The sequence below is a fragment of the Ptychodera flava genome, chromosome 7 (assembly GCF_041260155.1).
Source record: "Ptychodera flava strain L36383 chromosome 7, AS_Pfla_20210202, whole genome shotgun sequence".
Taxonomy (NCBI): Eukaryota; Metazoa; Hemichordata; class Enteropneusta; family Ptychoderidae; genus Ptychodera; species Ptychodera flava.
Window position 1 is genome coordinate 30,296,261 of NC_091934.1, and position 19,134 is coordinate 30,315,394.

Consider the following 19,134-nt stretch of genomic DNA (forward strand, 5'->3'; position numbering starts at 1 on the left):
AAATGAATATGAAGTAACAATTAATTCTATTTAATCATTTGAATCAAATACGAATATCATTGCCAATGTCAACCCCTGGCGAGCCACCAAAGACTGAGCTCTATTATAATATTATAATGTACAGTATAAGAGTCGAAAAATTCGAACTTCGGTCATATGTTTTCACGGTGACGTGACGTAACAACAGAGGTAGCTCCATCCAAGAAATGACTCAATCGCCCCTCTAAAACCCAGATGTTTCGCGACGAGAATATAGAGAAGCCGTCGGGGATGTTGGCGGGGGGTTGGTGGAGGGGGGCCTAGAACTTTAACAAATCAACATCAAATTGTTAAAGTAGGTGACGGTTATATCAGTTTAGTAAAGATAAAAATACAATCAAATTTGCAACACACGTAATTGGGTCGAAAAAAGACAACTGAAATAAATTCCATGGTGTCCCACCAATCCACATGGTGGATCCCTCAAGTAATTTTTTTTTAAACTATGATTTCCCCTACATCACGGACAAGGTGTGTGCCTACATGGATTGTTAATATTAGAGGAAATGCTTCAGGTTCCGTTTGTGTTCTCTGAAAAGTTGCTAATTGTGTGCATTCAATCCCTCTCTAAACAGAAAAAAATTATAATGTTTTTCTGATGCACTATAGGTACGATGCAGAGTGGACCTTTGTCAACATGTTCCGTTCACTATGTATTGCACCACAATATAAGAGGGAAACACTCTGGACGAACACAGATCACCATTCACACACTTGGGTGGTTGCAAAGTTTGTAAGGACCAAAGACCACATGTACAATAAAAGAAGGGCCTGGGCTATTTTGGCGTCTACCCACGCGCTACTCCGCTCTGCGTGACAGAGCTGTAATATGGCTACGGCGTAGTCATAGCAGAGCACTCTTGACTCATACCACAGTCCCTCCACCATGGAGAGACCGTGCTTATACCGACCATAGGGGCTAATAGCTGTGGAAACGCAGCTATCTTTTGGCGGGGTATCGTGCGTCGCTATGCGGGTCATCCCGTGGCGAAGTTGACCTTTTAATGAACCGCAAAGCGACCGCTACCCCGCCAAAAGATAGGTGCGTTTCTACAGCTAAGGGGCTAATAGCTGACCATCGCGCATCAGTTGATACCGAGGCAGAAAATTACTTTAAATTAATAGTAACCTCCGTTACTTTATTTTTAGGTCACACGTACGTCAGTCCAAGGAAGTAAAAAGTTCTCTTGTACCTCAATGGTTAGTCACGGAGCGAGGAGCAAAACTGGCACCTCCAAGGTATAGGGCAAGGCACAGTCCCTCCGCAAGCATTGTGGTATATCTTGGTCATTGCATGCTCACTGTGTTTCGAATGTCATTAGACACGGCTTTGCTAGGTCTGCATAGTTTTCCCTGTTTGATGAAAGTTGGTGTTGTAATTGTAGGGAAATTAGTGAAACCAGCAAATTTGTCTTGCTTTATTCGAAATCGCAACTGTCTTAGAAAGAGCATGGAGCTGGCTCCATGCAAAGGGTAATCTGAATTCGCTGCCCACATGAGAGGTTTGTCAACATTATGTAATAGCCATTCCCGGATTTCCATCGATAAAAAGTGTGAGTAAATAAGAAAAGTAAACTCATGAATTTTGATAGACGTGGTGGGAATGGCCGATTTGACCCAAACAGGCCATAGCCACCATGTCAGACTACCCGTCAAAACTGTGCATTGCCGCACTAAAAGTTAAACTGCAGAAATGTTGCTAGAGTGTATACAAAAATAATAAAGCGATACTGCTTTGTATTTATCTGTGCGTGCATTCCTATGCTGTTTTTATGTTTTTGTGCCTTCTTGTTGGTTGAATAATAAAAAAAATGAGAATAAAAAATCCCGCGTCATCGCATCATTTTTGCAATATGTCTAGGATGAGTAACAAATTTCTCTATTTTTGGGTATTTGTGCAAGTTACCCTTGTGATTCTTGCCGTTATATATGAATTCTTGGTTTAAAATTTCAGCTGTTTCCCTCACAAGTGCCAAATGTCCAAAATAGTGAAGATTGGCTCACTTCTTTTCAACCATTTTCCCCTATCTTTCCAAGTCTCTATTCTGAACTCCTACTCCCAACATAATTTATCACCGCTTTCAGATTGTCACCTTTAGCCTTCCATAAGTACACTATCAAACTTTGATGTCATCACCTATCGGCATGCCACTGTTGCCTCCGGTGTAAACAAGCACTTTGGACGCCTGTGCTTAACAAACATGGCCATTTGTCACTGAGTTGCCAAACATATCACTCTCTTTGAAGTCAACCAGGTGCAGCCAACTTGTCTATTCAGTTAAATGAATAATATTATCTAAAACAGGTTTCTTAGGCCGATTTAATGATTGTACCTTTTTTAATTCTGACCCCATAATTTGGAGGGGAAGTGAAATTGTTCGTATCTGCTACGAGCATTTTTGAAAACATGGCCTCCAGCTAATGTACATTGCCCTCCGGTATCTATGGCCTGCCCACTTCCAAATTCCCATAACATTTCCAACTCCTCACTGAACTAATCCCAGCTAAAACGAATACAGGATGTACATTTCATCAATGCAACTATCTGTCAATCATTCATGTTTGCAGTCATTCAGTGGACGGATGTAAGGGGTTTTTTGGGGGTGTGTCGCCATTTGTCGTGCACGCATTCATGAAAGACTATTAAATTCCATGCATGCCTTTGGGAAGGGTCATCATTTTTGCGTTAATTTGAAAAAGCACGATGTGGCCATCATGGTTCAAATAATTGCTATGAAGTAAAAAAATCCCTTGTATGTAGCGGATCTTCGATTGTTTGAACTCCACCTAAATATCAAATAAAATATATGGGAGTCTGTTTGACAAGCTATTTATGGTCCTCTAACAAAAACGTTATGTCTATACAGATATTCTATCACTTTTGCGAGAGGTTAAAGCTCTGCTACAGTCTTTTATTTTGAAATATTCATTACGATAAGAGAACGTGTAGCAATCTGCACATTCTTTGTTGCTGTGTGTTCTTTGATACTGTGTGTCAAGAAATCTATATGTGCCAAACAATGAAACTACAACCCTAAAGACAAGCACTGTATTTAGTTTGAAGTTTGCACAAAAATACGTAACCCTGACTGTATTGTACAGCTATTAGATGAAATTGCACGTTGCCAACACAGTTTTTTTCAAAAGAATATTTCACATCTAAGATGTCGAGAAATACCCCTCATACTATATATTTTCTAAAAGCCGAGAATCTAAAGTTTAGTATGGTAGAAACATTTTGCTTTCGGGTGTAGAAGTGTATATTTGGAGTAAAAAACTCTATTTTATTAATGATAAAGATTAGTTTAAGTCAAAAACTTGTAATCTTTCACTTGAAAGAAGAGTATATGTAAAAATGACTATTTTGCATTATCTATACTCATTCTAATAGGTCATTCATTGAGAAACAAACTGAAATTCGGAGAAAAGAAGCTAGAAAATCAAGTTATTTGTATACATTTGCTAAATTAGCACTTCTTTATCATGCAACGTATGTCTTCTTGACAGGTAAAAGGTGAACCAAACAATATTTTAATCTTAGGTTAAAAATTATTTAAACTTGAATGAATATTTGAAAAAAAAGATTGAGCAAAATACGCTGTGTTGGGTGCAGCGCCCCCTTAAAGAGGTTGCAGCCGACACCGGTAAGGAATCACAAAAAAATTCGAGAGTAAGTAAATAAACTACGATCATCTGTCAGATAGCAAGTGCAATATATCACCATATCAATGAATAAATAAAATGAGTACAGTAAGAAAATTGTAGGTTCGGTGGGTTTCATCAAAACAACTCACTAGCTTCCAAGGTTTTATCCAATTCCTGTGTGTTTCCTTTTCCCCCTGCAGTTGTTTTGTCGTCCTCTTTGTACAGATCCATCGTGCTAAGATAACGCCGGATGACATCATTTTCCGATTTATCGTATTTGTCCAGAATATCAAACATAATTGGTACAACTATAAGATTTATCTGCAAGAGATTGAACCATGTAGCATACTTAGCACACAAACTTAACAACTATACTCTCAAGCACAAAGCCATGACTTCGCACTGTTCAAACAGCCAATTTCTGAAAACACTCAACTGCATCTGAAGTTTTGTATTTGATATCAAAGCGAGAGACTTTCGATATTTTCAAATGGCGTAAATGTAATATATAAAGCATGTAAAAATGTGTACAGTTTTACAGTGGGGTCGAAATATCGCAGTTAAGGAAAACAAATAAAGCTTCTGCGAACATTTTCACTATTCTTTGGATGAATTGACAAATTTTCTAATGCCTCAACCAGTTCCCCGACGCTGAATGACTGTTGTCCCTCTTTAAAGCATTTCATCAACCATCTGGTGATATTTAGGATTGTAACTGTAAATAATCCAGAGAAAATATGTTAGCAATACTTAAAACAGAAAGTAGCAGCATTTTCCTGTCAGAAGTAGACTTTATTTACGCGATGTATCATTTATATGATTGGAATGCTCGTTGCCATTAAATGTTATTTGAGTTTACACTGTAATCAGTGGCAAAAAGTATGAACAGTAAGTTTCCCTTAGTGCATTCGTATGTGCTTGATGTGTTTTTCCCCAGCATGTTGTCTGTCTCCTATGTACTTCTATGCATAGTTTGCTGTTGTTGTCATCGCTTGTGTGTAAATTTGACATTGAGCATTTTAGTGTCCACAAGAACAAACTGTTTATTATCTACAGACATTGAAACACAGCCGTTTCATTAGATGCCCTCAGAAATGTGGTTTACGAAAGTGTGGTTTATTAGTATGATTTGCAATGAGTCAAAAGTTACACGCCTCTTGGTCGTAGTCTGGCATTTTCAGTGCCCCCAACACAGTTTTTAATGCCCCGTTTTGTCTCATTGATTCTACTCGTACCTTTGTGTTCCAACTTCAATAACTGCGTACCTTTTTCATCGGCTATAAAGTCTATTTCTTTCTCTTTATCAATCACGTAGCTCAGAGTCAGGCACGCTGGAAAGCTTCGCTCAAGGTTGTCCGAGTTGAAAGTGATAGAAACGTAGAACTCGTTTGGTTTCTGCATTATTGAAGTACTTGTGGTTTGCTTCCGATTTTACTAGATTGTGAAGTATGTTCAAAGATGACGAAACCAAACTCCATCTTCTCTGTAGGGTGATATTGTATCAATATTAGACCATGATATCAAAGCTACAGGGCATTTAAAGATATATTTGGCCACGTGTTCGTCTTCATTTCACAAACTTCCAAAACTACCGTCAAAGACAGTGTGCTAATATTTTGTTTGAATTGGCCCATTAACAAATATTTAAACCAGAAAAACAAGAATGACAAAGCTAAATAAGGTCAGAAACTTGAGGTACTGGAAGTCAACTTTAGAAACACATTAAGCAGGGGAATGTTTCAAAACAATCCTTCATGGCTTCAGCAGGTCTGCCAATATCTATTAGTTCATGAACAATGACAGCAAATGACTCAAGTCAGAGGGAGAGGCCGTTTCAGTCACGACCGCCACTTCAACACATATTAGATATACTGAATACGAATAGGTTATAGATCATATAACCTCTGACTCAGATGTGTAGGCCGTTTCAGTTAATGCCACCATTCCCGCACATTTGCCTGATTTCCCCTTTTTTCTTACCTCATTTGCATATTTTTGACACTGATATGTTCATTAGAACAAAGTCAAATCTAACCTTCTGGGTCAACCTGTACACAAATTACTAATATGGTGGGTGCGGCGGTTTGGGAGTTTTTGCGTCTGATGGACATACATCCGCACATACATACTTAAATACATACATACATACATACATACATACATACATACACACACACACACACACACACACACACACACACACACACACACACATACATACATACATACATACATACATACATACATACATACATACATACATACAGACAGACAGACAGACAGACAGACAGACAGACAGACAGACAGACGGACAGACAGACAGACAGACAGACAGACAGACAGACAGACAGTGACATACAGACGCCGCCGACTCACCATATAAGCTCATTTTGGTATTTATATACATACCAAATATGAGTTAAAAATGGCATTTGTCACCTCTCATCACATTTGTCTCTCTTTTCAAATTTTGAAGAAAATTAACTGTCGCTTGACTGAATAGTATTCCAACCCAATTACTTTGTTATTATTCGTCTCATTATCATATCGGGCAACTACATTTAATCGCAACAAGACAATGCCGGAAGGTAAATCGAAACAGTCATCATTGATGACACAGTCCCCGCTTGTCCATTTTGTTATAATCTTTGGTGTCTAGGTAGCTGTGGTCTAGGTAGCTGTGGAATGACATTGATGCAACGGGTGCATCAGGTCTGTGACTTGCATAATAAAGTAATCTGAGGAGCGTTCAATAAAAGACTCATCTCTGCCGGTAATGACCACTAAAGGAACTTTGGATTACATCACACATAACGATGCCCTTACTGCCTCCAGTGTCATGATGGCACATACTATACACATGGTTTGATGGAATTTTCGAAATGGTATGGGATCGGGTATGTTGTTGCATAGAAAAGATAGATAGAGTGGCAACGGGTATTGTTTAAGGCGTGAAGCGGTTACGTAACCCATCCATGTTCGCCTCGCCTCAGGTTGCTCTCGCCTCTCTTTTCCGAAGAGTGCCGACCATGAATCCTTCGGTAGTTTTCGGATTTTCGCCAATTGTTAAGCGAAAGTATGTTCGGCAAAGTTTGTGTTGTTGTTGTCGTGTGGTGCTGAGCAGAATTGACGTGCTGGCGAAAACGGGAGTGTTTTGAGCTTCAGGAAAACGAGTTTTACCGTTTTAAAAATTCCTCTCATATTTTTATGAATATATAATGAGTGTGTTTGAACCAAATTTGAAAGTCTTTTATCGATACTGTCTGGTTTTACTCATGGTTTACGGTCAATCGTACCTATTTTACACGTGCGTCAAGGAAGGACATGTTTATGAAACTGCTGCCGTGTTATGTTTTGATTGGCGTGAAGCAGTGTTTCTGGCCTGAGAGCTCACAAAGTAACTATGGTTGCTACGCGACTGGCAGTACGATGCCATCTCGTCGTATTTTCCGCATAATCTCGTGTAATCATCAACCACAAACAAAGCCTCCAAAAAGTTTAACACCTTTGGAGCTCATTTTAATATGAAAAGCCAATAGTCTACCGAGACGACCATGGAACAAAAGGCATGCAATTGTTGCTACTCTGTCTATCTTACTCTGTGGTTGTTGTAATCAGCCATTTCGGATCATATAATGAAACAAAATTAATGTGCACAAGAATGCAGCCATAGTATTTTATCTTCGTATCACGTTTGAACAAAATCAGTCCATCAAGGGACAGTGACCTATGTTTATGTTTCAAAGACATAAAAAAATCACACCAAAATTTAAATCAAATGGCTGTCTATTGACCATATGGATCATAGCACAAAATTAGTAGACATGCATATGTATGCCATAGTACTTTATCCTTGTACCAAGTCTCAACAACGTTGGTTTAAGAATATTTGCATATGATTAAGCCTCAAAGACATGAAAAAATCCAAAAATGACCATCTGACAGAGATATTGGAAAAAAATGACAATCTGGCAGCCATATTGGAACATGTCACGAAGTAAATTGACATGTATATGTATGCCATAGTGCTTGATCTTTGTGCCAAGTTTGGACAAAATGGGTATAATGACCTTTGAATTATGATTCAAAGACATGCAAAATTCCACCAAAATGGCAGTTCTGCAGCCATATTAGATCCTATCGCAAGCTTAATTGATACATGCATATGTATGCCATAGTGCTTTGCCTTTGTGCCAAGTTTGAACCAAATCGGTTCAAGGATGTTTGAGTTATGGTTCGAAGACATGAAAAAATCGCAAAAAAATGGCCGACTGTCAGCTATATTGGATCATATCACAAAATAAATTGGTGTTCATGATATGAAGGGCATAATGTTTTGCTTTTGTGCCAAATTTGAACAGAATCGGTTCAAGGATGTCTGAGTTATGGTTCAAAGACATGAAAAATCGCAACAAAATGGCCGCCTCACGCCCATATTGGATCGTATTGCAATATAATTCGACATGCATGTGTAGGACATAGTGTTATGCCTTTGTGTCACGTTTGAACAGAATCAGATCAAGGATCTTTGAGTTATGGTCCAAAGACATGAAAAATTGCAACAAAATGGCCGCCAGACGCCCATATTGAAACATATCGCGAAATAATTTGACATGGATATGAAAGCCATAGTGTTATGCCTTTGTGCCAAGTTTGAGCAGAATGTGCTCAAGGATGTCTGAGTTATGGTCCAAAGACATGCAAAATCGCAATAAAATGGCCGCCTCGCGCCTATATTGGATTGTATCACAAAATAAATCGACGTGCATCTGTAGGTCATAGTGCTATGCCTTTGTACCAAGTTTGAACAAAATTAGTTTAGCAGTGTCTGAGAAAGTGTTGATGACGGACGGACGGACGGACGGACAGACACACGGACGGGACCCAATCTATAAGTCCCCGCCGGACTTCATCCGCGGGGACTAAAAACGATTTTTGTATTGTTGCAGCAGCTGGCTTGGACACAACAAAATGGCAAAATCACTGAAACATAGAAGTGTGGTTTTAGCAGTAGAGCTGCGAGCGCTCAAGGGTCTACAGTTCAGATGTTGATGTGGTTTGATAGGATTTTTATGGGCAAATGAATAAATTTTACCCTTTCCCCCTAAAACATTACCCATTTAAGCCATATTGCATGGTGAGACGCGTTTCAATATTATGATTTCATGTTTTAACGTAATCTATCTTTTTTGCATTGATATTATGTTAATGAAAGAATTGGCTTTTTGAAGTTTGCCCCGTTACTGCCGTGTATCTCAAAGCTTGCCCTGTACTTTCATATGCAATACTTTACCTTCACCTTATATATTGAGCGTTACGAAAGCTGTTAATGTAATTTTTCTTTATTTTTTCATAGTCCATCTTAACTTTTTTCACCCTTGAGATTTACGGACTTTTCCTGTCAGCAACCGTCGAAATTGCAAACACATGCCAACCAGTCATTCGATTATGTTTTGCTTTTAGTGTAGCTCACTGGCAAAACCAAACCTGCGCACTAGTCCTCTACTCACACTAAGTGTGTACTCTCATTCGTTCTTCCCAAACAAGAGGGCTTCTAGAAGGCATTCAAATCGTCCATCCATTCTAACTACTGTCCACGAGAACGTGATTCTCAATGACCTCAGCTCATGTCTTAAATTGCGTCAGCTATTGTGGTGATGCAAACCTCAAAGCAATCAAGGTCGCCTCCATGGTCAACGTGGTTGGGCTAGATATAAATACTACTTCTTCCCTTCATCCAGTGAAGAAGATCATACTTATAACCGTATCACACCTGAATCTCTAACATATCAGCCTATCCTAGCAGCCTAGGTGAGTTCATTGAACTTGCCAAAATGTATTTCTCTTCATTAAAAACCCACACTCTTTTTACCACGAACACCCTGGAGTTGCCACGTTGTGAATATAAAACGGAAGAACACTGACAGTTTTGGATAACGGTCATAGTTCTCTGCAACATTACAGGCTTACCCCTATACAGCTACAATAAATACACAACTTCCAAGGCAGAGACACACAGTAAAAGGGTATGACTTAGATATATACAAACAATTCCATCTTACTTAGCTCTTTCCCCATCAGTATCCGTGAAGCTTATGATATTCGAATTTGAACTTCACATATTTCAAAAAACAACCTAGTCTCGCAATTTTTAAATTCCATACCTGCAGTCAAAACACTTAGTGTGAGTGTTAATATCTAAAGTGTGACTTTTTCTCACAGTAACCCTTCTACTACGACGTTTCCATGCCTTGGATCCAGTAAAACTCCAGCAACCTGCCCAGTGCACACCTACGTGTGCCGACAATTAAATTGGTGGAAATGTCGAAGCCAATGTCACCAAAGACGTGTTCACACCTGTTCCATCTGTTTTGACATCCACCTCAGATCAACATCCAACCAAAATCTAAAACAAAAATGCGAACAACACGATCGGCTAAGCCATATTCCTCTCGAGGACATAATTAATCAAGCCAGAGATGATCGATTACGACTTCATAAGTTCGCAGCAGAACTGTATCAACACCAGACAAGAAATAACAAACGAAATACATTCAAGATGGTCATACAACTCCTAAATGACAAGCTCAAAGACTTCCAACAGCTAAAACAACATAAAACATGAAAAGAAGATGCACGAAACTTCAACTAATGTTGTCCTATATTGACTTTTGCGTGCATGGCAAAATCTTGTCCGCCGAAGGATCGATCATAGCACATCAGCCAATTGACAATAATTGACACCATCATTTTGAACAATGACTTCCGTCTTGATTCACAGTGGTGACTCGACTTCCTGCCTAACTGGAATGGCAGCCTTCCTCGATACAACATAGTCTACATCACATGATCTTGGGTTGTTCAGAGATGCTGCTAGTTCTGTCGCGCGTACTACAATGATTTCTCATTCAACCTTACCTGGACCTAACACTCCCCTACGTGCACAAACGTGCATATGTGTACGTTTATTTCCATACGCATCACTACACACGTTGCCTTGTTTGTTCCGCCATCACGTAATCTCTGAGTCTGTAGAACGCAAAACCATTGAAGGACAAGAGATGAATCTATCACTTGGTATGTCAACTCTAGGGCACCTGTAGCATTGAAGACGCATCCACTTTCATTGTGACAAAGCATTAGAGGTCAATATATATATACAAGTAAGGCACATCATACTACCTCCTGATGATGTGTCTGGTCAGACGCACATTCTTTGCTGCATCCAAATATTAAGGTTGTACCTTTTCCATGTACGTGGCACCAATAACGAAATTGCTGACTTGGTTTCTCGTTTACAGATGAGAGGATTCTACAAACTCTGACACCAAAGGCCGATCTAGACCAATCCAGTATACCACGCCACCTAAGACCATAAATTCTGCTGTCCTGCAATTATGCAATCATGTGCCAACGCCTGCATCCTGAAGCCATGCAATGCAGCTACTGGGGTCGGGTGTATTTGTTCTGTATTTCCATGATTTAACATACTTAAAATCGGAGGACAAGTCTGTAAGTACTAGTTCTGTGGTGTGGCCGACTACAAAGCAGGTAAACAATTTCTATGGGGAGAAAATTATGAGAAGACGTCTCAGTATAGCCCAATATGCGAAAGAAAGCCAACTATAGGCGTTAGCACCTGATGCTATTTTGCCATGCTAGGTTAATTGTTCTCTAACGATGTTGACTTAAATCAAGGACGCACAAAAGATAATTTCAATTTTAAGCAATTGACGTGATAAGTAGGAAGAAAATAAGCTCAAAGTATGTACACTTTGTAACTTTCCGATTTATTTTTTGGATTTTTAAAGTCTACTGTATTCATGCTACAAATCATGACACAAATATTGGCTAGATCAACAGATTGTTGAAAGTAGTGATACAACAATCTTTTTTGGAGCCACCTCACCATGTGTCAAACACCTCTAAGGGTCCACTCATTACACCTCTCCGAAGGAAGCGTCGACCAGTACTTGTAATATGAGGAGCACTTTGACAAACTCGAACGTGTTTTGCTAAGGGAGCCGTCAGTAATTACAGGTGGGGGTTGGCCGGGGGAATTGGGGGGAGGGTCACTTTTTAGAAAACATTTCAAGGGGAGGGTCACTTTTTATAAACCTATATTGGGGGAGGGTCACTTTTGACATGCATTGTGAACTGACATTTCGGTGAAATTCCAAAATCAAATTTCTTACACGACCATGGACTTGTAACCACTCTAGTCTAATCAAGAACAATAATGTGAATAATCAGATTTATCTAATTTTTTACTGAAAAAAATTATTCAAAGTTTCATCATAGACTGCTTTGCATAGTGAATCAACATTTCAGTGCAATTCCAAAATCAAATTTCTTGCAAAATCACGGACTTGTAACCACTCTAATCTAATCAAGAACAATAATGTGAATAATCAAGCATACATTAATGCACAGATTAATCTAATTTTGCACTGAAAAAAATTATTCATAGTTTTATCATAGACCGCTATGCATAGTGAATCAACATTTCAGTGAAATTCCAAAATCAAATTTCTTACACAACCATAGACTTGTAACCACTCTAGTCTAATCAAGAACATTAATATCAATAATCAAGAGTACACAAATGCAAAGATTTACCTATTTTTGTATTGGAAAAAACTATTCATAATTTCATCATAGACACCATGCATAGTGAACAACTTTTTAGATGAAATTCAGAAATCAATTTTTTGTACACAAATTCAAGCAAAGTACATTTAAATACATTATCAAACATATATAATATACAGATATAGCATGTTTTGATAGACTCCATGTATTATGATTTGATATTTTTGGATGAAGCACTAAATCAGCCACATCTTGCCTTCTTATAGTTGCACAATATATGGTGACCCTCCCTCAAATGTATGAAATACCATATCTCTTCAAAAATTCATGCGGCTGTCCCTCCAAAAACACCAGCCCTCCCCTCTGTAATTTGTCCATAACATAACAATTGAATCAATTGTTATGTAAATTAGCTGATACTGTTTTAGTTATTCCTGGGGAGAATACTGCAGTGGTCGGGGGAGGGTCAAGTTTTAGAATCATATGACAGAAAAGGGGAGGGTCACATTTCAGACAGTAGGATAGGGGGGAGGGTCACATTTTACGGTACAGGTGTGCGCGAAATTCCCCCGGCCCACCCCCTGTAATTACTGAAGGGTCCCTAAAAGCTGTATCTGTCACCTAACCTCGAAAGGGAATATATAGGACTGTGACGCAAGACATGGCATTAATGATGACGCAATCATTTGTATACACTGGGCAGTATTTTTTGAAGTCTCGTGAAACGGTTGTTGATCAGGGGATACCACTATCTGTTACAGACTAGGAGGAATTTTAGCATTCAATTATCACCTTCTGTCTAAATATAATTGAAAGAGCCAGCATAAGATTTGTCTTCACGAGTAGAAATGGAGTCACCATTGAACACGATTATTCCGGTACCAGGAGAACCATAGCAAATACCCTACAACATTTGCCTAACAGTCAATGAGAGTGATGAATGGAAATAAAGCTTTGTCAAATGCTACTATATATTATTGCCTGAATACATAGTCAGCAGACTATACCAAGGTCATCCGACGCTGGCCATATACATGTAGCATAGAGAAGTGGCAGATGGTACCTTGACCATTGGTGACGTCATTTAGGTAAAATGCACGTTAGCGAGGTGAACTTTGAAAAATATACAATACAGGAGAGTGAATAATACAGCAATAAAGTGACAAATAGCAGAACAAAAATTCATCCATGTGCACTGAAACTTTGAATACTGGAGAAGGATGTAAATCCAGACTTCAATAAATGGTTTTCACTTAGTTGTAACCAATGAAGTGGCGCCGTGGTCGAAAATTTCGAAAACAGACTCAATCTACCACTCATTGTTGGTTAAAACGAAATGCATTACTAAACCAAAATTCAAAATAGACATATTCCCAGAATATTGTCTCGGTCAGTGCCAAAACTCGATGATACGATCACTAGACTGCCCAAAAATCCATCAACATAGGTCGTAGGTGCCAAACACACTTGTCAATTTACTTCAGACACTTTTACGATACGTAGCAATTCGGCTTTTTTGCCAAAGAAAATTTGGCGATATGTCTCAAGGACTTGCCATTATGACTTACAAAAGGAAAATAAGAATTTTCCGATCCGGCAAAACTTGTAGATTTGTAGATATTGGTAGGAAAATACTGTTCACGTGTGGAGCGTTTGAAAAATGTATATGTTTCTCAAAAGAACAATAGCAGGATCACCAATTTCAGTCTGCTACTCACTCATATAAATTAGCAGTATTAACGGAGATAAGGTTTGTTCGAACCAGCAATGAAGAAAAGGTAAGTTTTGAGTGCAAAATGTTCTCATCAGTGATTGAAATTTACTAACAAATGGGAAAGGCCAGGAAAAGCACAGTCACTACAAAAAATTATGACCAGTCAGCGATTCGTTGAACAGAATCAGATATAGTGTGATATTACTATACATGTGTATTTCATTTTGAGTAAAGATGGATTATGTAAGAAAGTACACTTGAATTTAATAAACGAGATATGTAATTCATTCAGAAGGGAGATGATTGTCAAAGGGCTTTAGTCGTAACTTGTGCCGAGACATAAGCTTGACCAGAAGCGCACACAACAAGACATCTAAATGCGCCAGAAGAGTTTGAAATCTTCGAAAATCATCATAAGCTGATCAGTACCCATGAGAACATGTGATTATGACTGCATCCACATAATCAGTATATGCAATATTAACATATACAAAGTACAGGGAACTCTTTTCATCCCTAGCAGCTTAACCAGTCTTTAAATTCAACAACGGCACGTCGACAACAACAACAACAACAACAACAACAACAACAACAACAACAATAACCTCCACAAAAACATCAGCATAATCAATAGCAGCTGCAACAGCAACAACATGTTCGCAGTAGGGGAGGTTACCCACAAGAATGATTTCACTCTATGAGCAATTGCATTGTATACAAATCAAGGTGAATTGTGGGTAACGTCATTTACTGTGACATGGTCCGTCCAGGGGTATAGATTGGTTAACTGAAATTTGTTTTATGATAAGTGCATTGACTTAGCCAAACTTAAAAACATTTATGACTCAAAATTCAAAAGTCTGACAAAGTTTTCTTGCTCAGCCTAAATAAACTTAATACAACATGAAGACGGAGATATAAACGGATATATATGATGCTAGAAAAAGCAATACAATATTGAATGTCAATTTTTAAACACTAGTCGAAAATCAAAGGACTATACCATTCTTTGACAAAAATTCAAGAGAGTTTCACACTTTTGACGACTAGAAAGGGCAAGTCCACATCTGTTATATCGACAAAGATCCGCTATGTTATTTTGACATTAATGACCTATTGTTCACTGCATATCACTCACATATTTGATAGCCATGTGTCAGGCAAAAGGCTCTTCTGTGACAAGAAGATAAAATACGACAGCTGTCATCCGATAACAGAAAGCAAGTGCCTGAATATGATAATGAAACGAATGGCGACGACATGGAGCGAGAATAAGACCAGAGATGCAAATGTTTCAAAAGCTACTGGGGAGCGGCGAATCCACAAAAAGGGCCTTATTTTAGGAGTTTAATGTACCCACGTGACATACGGCCACGTCATACGTCGTTTGAAAGCTTAGTATCTCTACTTTAAGAATATTGACGATGTTGAGCTGCCAATTAGGGCCATACCCCTAATTTGCATAATTCACACGGGTACCCAATTTGCATAAGTGCGACATAAAATTAGAAAAATCACTGTTACTTTCCTCTCTTGAAGATCAATATTTTAAAAATTTTAACACATACAGCTACATCATACATCATTTGAAAGCATATTATCTCTCCGTTATGAAAATTGACAATGTTGATCTGTCAAGTACGGCCATAGCCCCTAATTTGCTTAATTTACAAGAGTATCTTATTTGCATGAATGAAATATAAAATTACAAATTCATTGTTCACTACTCTAAACATACTTTTAAACTATCGAGTGATGTATCAAAGGGAAGGTGTTTGCATGTAGAATACGAAATAGATATCTAAAGAGATATTTAAATTAGTTTCACTGCAATGTTTTCATATTTATATTGAAAATAATATTTACGCCTTTTGAAAAACAATAATATAAATATTTCATCACATACAGCCACATCATACAGCCATATCATACGTCATTTTAAAGCTTTTATTTAAGAAAACTGACAATGTTGAATGTCAAGTAAGGCCGTATCCCCAAATTTGCATAATTTACACCGGTAAGCAATTTGCATAAATGCGATATACAATTAGAAAATTCATTAAATATTCTAAACATGCTTCTAAACTATCGAGTGATATATCAAATGAAAAGTATTTGCATGTAAAAAACAAAAGTGATATCCAAAGAGATATACAAAGTAGTTTAAGGAAATATTTCATATTTGTAGTGAAAAAAGTTATTTTCCCCTTTTGAACAACGGTATTTTAAAAATTTTAACAGCAGCATCAATGCAACCACATGCATTATGATGTGCGAAAAGTGCATAGAACACGGAGAAAAAACAGCTGAAATGAGGTCTGAAAAATTAATATTTTGTTTGTTTACTAATGTTTCAAAACATATGAAGAGCTCTTTAAGTCTGCATTATTATCCGATACCGATGAATAGTTTTTATAGGTCAGAGAGTGTACCCATTCACAGCATATGAAAACCTTTTAATGTTACTCAAGTATGCCAATATTTTCTTGAAATGTTGTCACCAAGGCAACAGCACTAATATATATATATATATATAAATATATATATATATATATATATATATATATATATATATATATATATATATATATATATATATATATATATATATATATATATATATATATATATATATATATATATATATATAAATGTACCAGGTGGTACCTGGTCAGTACTACTCCGGGAGCCAAGGCAGTTGACCGTATTGCTTCAAATCCCCGAAACAGTCGCCTTGGTAAATAACTGATGAACACTTAGGAGAGTTTGATGATGTTATTTCTTTGCTGTATATTAATTGTTATAAACTAATCCTACTGATGTCATATCTTCATCATTCATATGACACAATCATAGAGAACTCATCATGATCTATTGCTTACACTTTCATGACGTTACTTTACACCATTTCTGTATTTAAATAATAAAATATTTCAGTGAAATCAATTTGAATATCTCTTTGGATATCCATGGTTTATTCTACATGCAAATACCTTTCATTTGATATATCACTCGACAGTTTAAAAGTATGTTTAGAGTAGTAAACAATGAAATTTCTAATTTTATATCGCATTTATGCAAATTGAATACCCGTGTGAATTATGCTAATGGGGGGTATGGCCCTACTTGGCAGCTCCACATCGTCAATTTTCTTGAAGTTGCGATAATAAGCTTTCAAATGACGTATGATGTGGCCGTATGTAAGGTGAGTACATTAAGTGTGAAAAATAGGTGAGTCTGTCGTTCGCCTATACAGACTATTTACATGTTTGAAGCCAAAGATCGTTTGTTTTCGTTTATTTAGTGACATTTTAACATTTTGCCCTTACTCATGTGGCAACTGGGCCACATTTAGGCCAAATCTAGGTCGATCTACCAAGTCTGTCAATAATGCATGATTTGCCCATTGCAAACACTAGGAGATTTGGCACGATAGAAAACACCAGTGTCTGCAAACGCATCCCCGGAGTGCTAATCGGGGTTTAGCTTTTCCAAGTAATGTACGCCCGTGGTGTAACCCATGTACTAAAAGATGAGTAGAGATTGACCGTAAATGTATGGAATCAGCTATGCTTTACTATAAAACAAGGTTGAAAACATATCTACTGCAGGGAAGCTGAGTGTGATCACGCTGTATGAAGTCAAACTACTTACGTTTTGTGCAGTCGTACTGTTGACGAAATTAAACACAAGCGGTGTCGTACCTGTAGGAACCTGACAAAAGACCATTTGTTCATTATGTGTTAAAGACACAAGTAGCGCTAAGTGTGACAAGCATTCAATAATTTAGAAAAAGTTGAATATTTTGAGTATTAGGATTATTCCAGTAAAAAAATTGTTCCTCTCACGATTGTGCATGTTTGCAGCGGAAACACTGCATGAAGCTATATGGTTGATTTAGACTTGGTTCAAGCCTGAAATTTCGAATTAGTCCGTACATATTGACATTCACACCTAATATTACCATTTGCATCGACAGGAAAGATCAGAAATATGTATATAAAAGTGCCATCATCGCTATTAAAAATGATAAAAGAGACATCCCTTCACATTTAAATTGGGCCTGTTCAAGTAAATATTCCTATCGGCCAGTTTGGATCTGTTAAGTATTGAACCTTTTTTACTTTAATTTAGTCATCGTTTTAACTACAACATTATTGAATAATATATTTTTTCTAGAGACAATGTATATGACCATTCACAAATTATGCCGGTTAATTCAGAACAAGAGAACTATTTTTCATGTCGACGTTCATCTTAAAATCTTAAGTCTATATATTTATTCAAATAACAGGCATATTTGTTTGACAAGTGTGTTTACATTCTGTATTTTGTGATTGGCTGAACAATCACAGTGACGTCACCCCGGTCTACAATTCCCTACCTTCATTATTTGTCTTTCGGGTGGCAGCCATTTTAGCGCTTCCTTGACAACCCTTTCGGCATTTCCATTGATCACGTCATCATCGATCGCTGAAATTTGTAATTATTACACAAGTTTGAGTCCTAACAATTTCACAATACATTGCTAGTTTAGAGGTATAAAAATTGAGCATAAAGTTAATAAATAGTATCAGTAATTGAACCGTACTTGAAGTAATATGAAGGAGCCATTCGACTGACCATATTCAACCAAAAGTAATATTGTAATGACGGAATAAAAAAAATTAGACCTTTTGTTGGCCTGAAACAATAATATCAATTTTGATATTCTAACATTGCAATATGATCTATGAAGCTATTTTCGGCACCAGCACAAGGCCTAATATTCTAGGCGAAAGTATGACGTGTAGTCAAAAAACGCGAGTAATATCCCCAATTACTACAGCAGTCCATGTATATTATCAAGCAAAACAAGTTACAATACAACCCGTCAGATACTCTTGCCTTTACCTTGTTAAGACAACACCAATTAGATTCACATATTCGGCTTGATAACAGTAATGAAACTTACCGTTTACATGGACAAACGTTCGTGTAAATGGTCGCCAAGCATACGTAGCACCTTACTTGCATGGTCCATTGTTGAGAGTGTTTGGAGTCTGACGTCAAGTCGATAGTATGAGTTCTCGTAGAGTCACCTGGCAGCCAGTTACCGCACCGTCTTGTCCATAAATGCCTCAACTATGTAGGTGTGAATAGCC

The 19,134-nt window shown here is 37.6% G+C and overlaps 1 protein-coding gene across 1 annotated transcript in view; it reads right to left on the reverse strand.

The window, feature by feature from the left end:
* Positions 1-18,458, reverse strand: part of LOC139136432 (uncharacterized) — a 50,986-nt gene extending 32,528 nt beyond the window's left edge. Inside the window, exons 1-5 of the mRNA XM_070704157.1 lie at positions 18,375-18,458; positions 17,645-17,704; positions 4,950-5,167; positions 4,275-4,399; positions 3,834-4,005 (exon numbers count right to left, since the gene is read on the reverse strand). Coding sequence (XP_070560258.1) covers positions 3,834-4,005; positions 4,275-4,399; positions 4,950-5,085 — 433 coding nt within the window. The 5' untranslated portion in view covers positions 5,086-5,167; positions 17,645-17,704; positions 18,375-18,458. The remainder of the gene's footprint in view (positions 1-3,833; positions 4,006-4,274; positions 4,400-4,949; positions 5,168-17,644; positions 17,705-18,374) is intronic.
* Between the last annotated feature and the right edge of the window lie 676 nt (positions 18,459-19,134).